This window comes from Schistosoma mansoni (genome assembly GCF_000237925.1).
Source record: "Schistosoma mansoni, WGS project CABG00000000 data, chromosome 1 unplaced supercontig 0010, strain Puerto Rico, whole genome shotgun sequence".
Lineage (NCBI taxonomy): Eukaryota > Metazoa > Platyhelminthes > Trematoda > Strigeidida > Schistosomatidae > Schistosoma > Schistosoma mansoni.
Genome location: NW_017385987.1, coordinates 4,139,127 through 4,141,171, shown reverse-complemented (window position 1 = coordinate 4,141,171; position 2,045 = coordinate 4,139,127). Strand labels below are relative to the sequence as shown.

The 2,045-nt window shown below is 27.9% G+C and overlaps 1 protein-coding gene across 1 annotated transcript in view; it reads right to left on the bottom strand.

Annotated features, from left to right (window-relative positions):
- Positions 1–969: 969 nt before the first annotated feature.
- Smp_201150 (unnamed protein product) overlaps positions 970–2,045 on the bottom strand; it is a gene marked incomplete at both ends in the record, with an annotated part of 27,759 nt that continues 26,683 nt past the window's right edge. The window contains one exon of the mRNA XM_018792056.1: positions 970–1,136. Coding sequence (XP_018644954.1) covers positions 970–1,136 — 167 coding nt within the window. The remainder of the gene's footprint in view (positions 1,137–2,045) is intronic.

The following is a 2,045-nucleotide window of genomic DNA, read 5'->3' as shown; positions in this document are numbered from 1 at the left end:
CATTATTTAATGGTAATAATAATAATTTTTCACATTTGAATGATAAATAATCAATAATTCATATATTGATTCATTGTTACTAAGTATATTCTGATAGAATATTGATTATTTATTAAATGGTGGGGGAGTTCAAAAAAAATCAAATTTATTGATTGTATATGCAATATATTATGAAGTGTAAATTAATTTAACCATTATTATTATTATTGATTATTGATTATTGATAATGAATAAACAATATTATTGCCATAACTTGACTTGATCTCGGTTTAATCTCCTTTGTTCAATTCATTGTACAATTACAAAAAAATATTCCATTATTTAATAATCATAATAATAATAATAATACATTTTGATAATAAATAATCAATAATTCATATTGATTCATTGTTACTAAGTGTGTTCTGATAAGTTATTGATTATTTATTGAATGGTGGGGGAGTTCAAAAAAAAAATCACAACTCAAATCGATATTGATTGAGATTTAAATAATTCTATTTAACTATTAAGTCTATTTCTATTTAGTAATTCAATACAATTTATCAGTTATCGGTTGAATTCATAAGATTTTAAGCAACAAAAATAAATCCACCGAATCAATGACATATTAGAAAAGAGACAACAATTGAGTTTGATCCACAGCCCGAATTATAATGTAATCGACATTAAGAACTGAATTTAGATCAGTCTTGAATGGCATATGTATATATCGTATGAAGATTATGTAAATATAGATACTTTGTCACAAGTTTTATAAAAAAGGACCGATTTTAGCCAACAGTAGAATCTAGAGTTGGGTGTCTCATTCCATTCGCGACTCACCTGAGAAAATTACTGGGTTCAAGCTCTCATATGAATACCAACACGTATGAATACCCATCTATCTGACTGGTCCCGAATAAAACGAAACAAGCGCACTTAATTTGACTGAGAGCCACAATCTATCGATTCTATCGTAGTCATATTACCTTATATAAGAGTGAATATGGAAGAAAAACAATTAAATTCAAACGAAACAAAACTTACTAAGCGTTGTAACCAAAAGAATGTGAACGTGCAAGCTAGAATAATTAATATTGCAGATAAGAAAAAAATGACAGCGGAAATAATGATTGACCTTTGCGATTTAACTGTACCTAAAACGGAAAACATCGACAAGGAGAAGATAAAAAAAATGATTTTATCATAGAAACAAAGTTGAATAATTTTTTAATGGAAAAATATACTTTAAGAAAATCAAAAACTAAGAGTTCACAACAAATGAATACACTAGTATAAATATTTTGTTTTATGAAATCACTTAATCTTCAAGATATCAATATTATGTATCAGATCTTATCTAATGATATAAGTACATGCATTTGTAAAGTCCTTGATAAAAAAAAACTAGTTGGTCATTGCACTCTGGTTTCTAATTGATGTTAGTTCAGGACAAAAACTATTATTTTTATGTCCTTATGACATGTTAATTATCACGTGATACGATCGCCAATTGATCAGACCAGTGACGCATAAACCAGTACGAACAGCCTAGAGTCAGTCTGAGTTCTTATTGAATCTCTGAAACAGTATCTTCTCGCCTAACCCAGCCAGTTTAATCCAGAACACCAATATCAGCCTCCGTTATAGGAATCATATATTTCAAGCATACGAAGTTTATTATATGTGAAAAAATTATATTTGAAATAGTCTCAACGATTGAAATATAAATAATTCCAACGTTTCGTCCAGCTAACTTGTCTGGACTTCTTCAGGGAAATAATCAAAATCATCAAAGAAATATATAGTGTTTTTAACAATCATATCAAAATCTCTACTACTTTTTAATCCAATCATATTTGGATGTCTTATTTTTACTTCACATAGAAACATATCAACACTGAATATCATTCATTAATAACTCATCTTACACATACATACATACACACAATTTATGCAGTCTCCTTTAATTCACATCGTTGAACTTTTCACTTGATTCTCATTCACCTGACTCATATTATCCTGTTTACAAAAATTTCGACATCCAAATATGATTGGATTAAAAA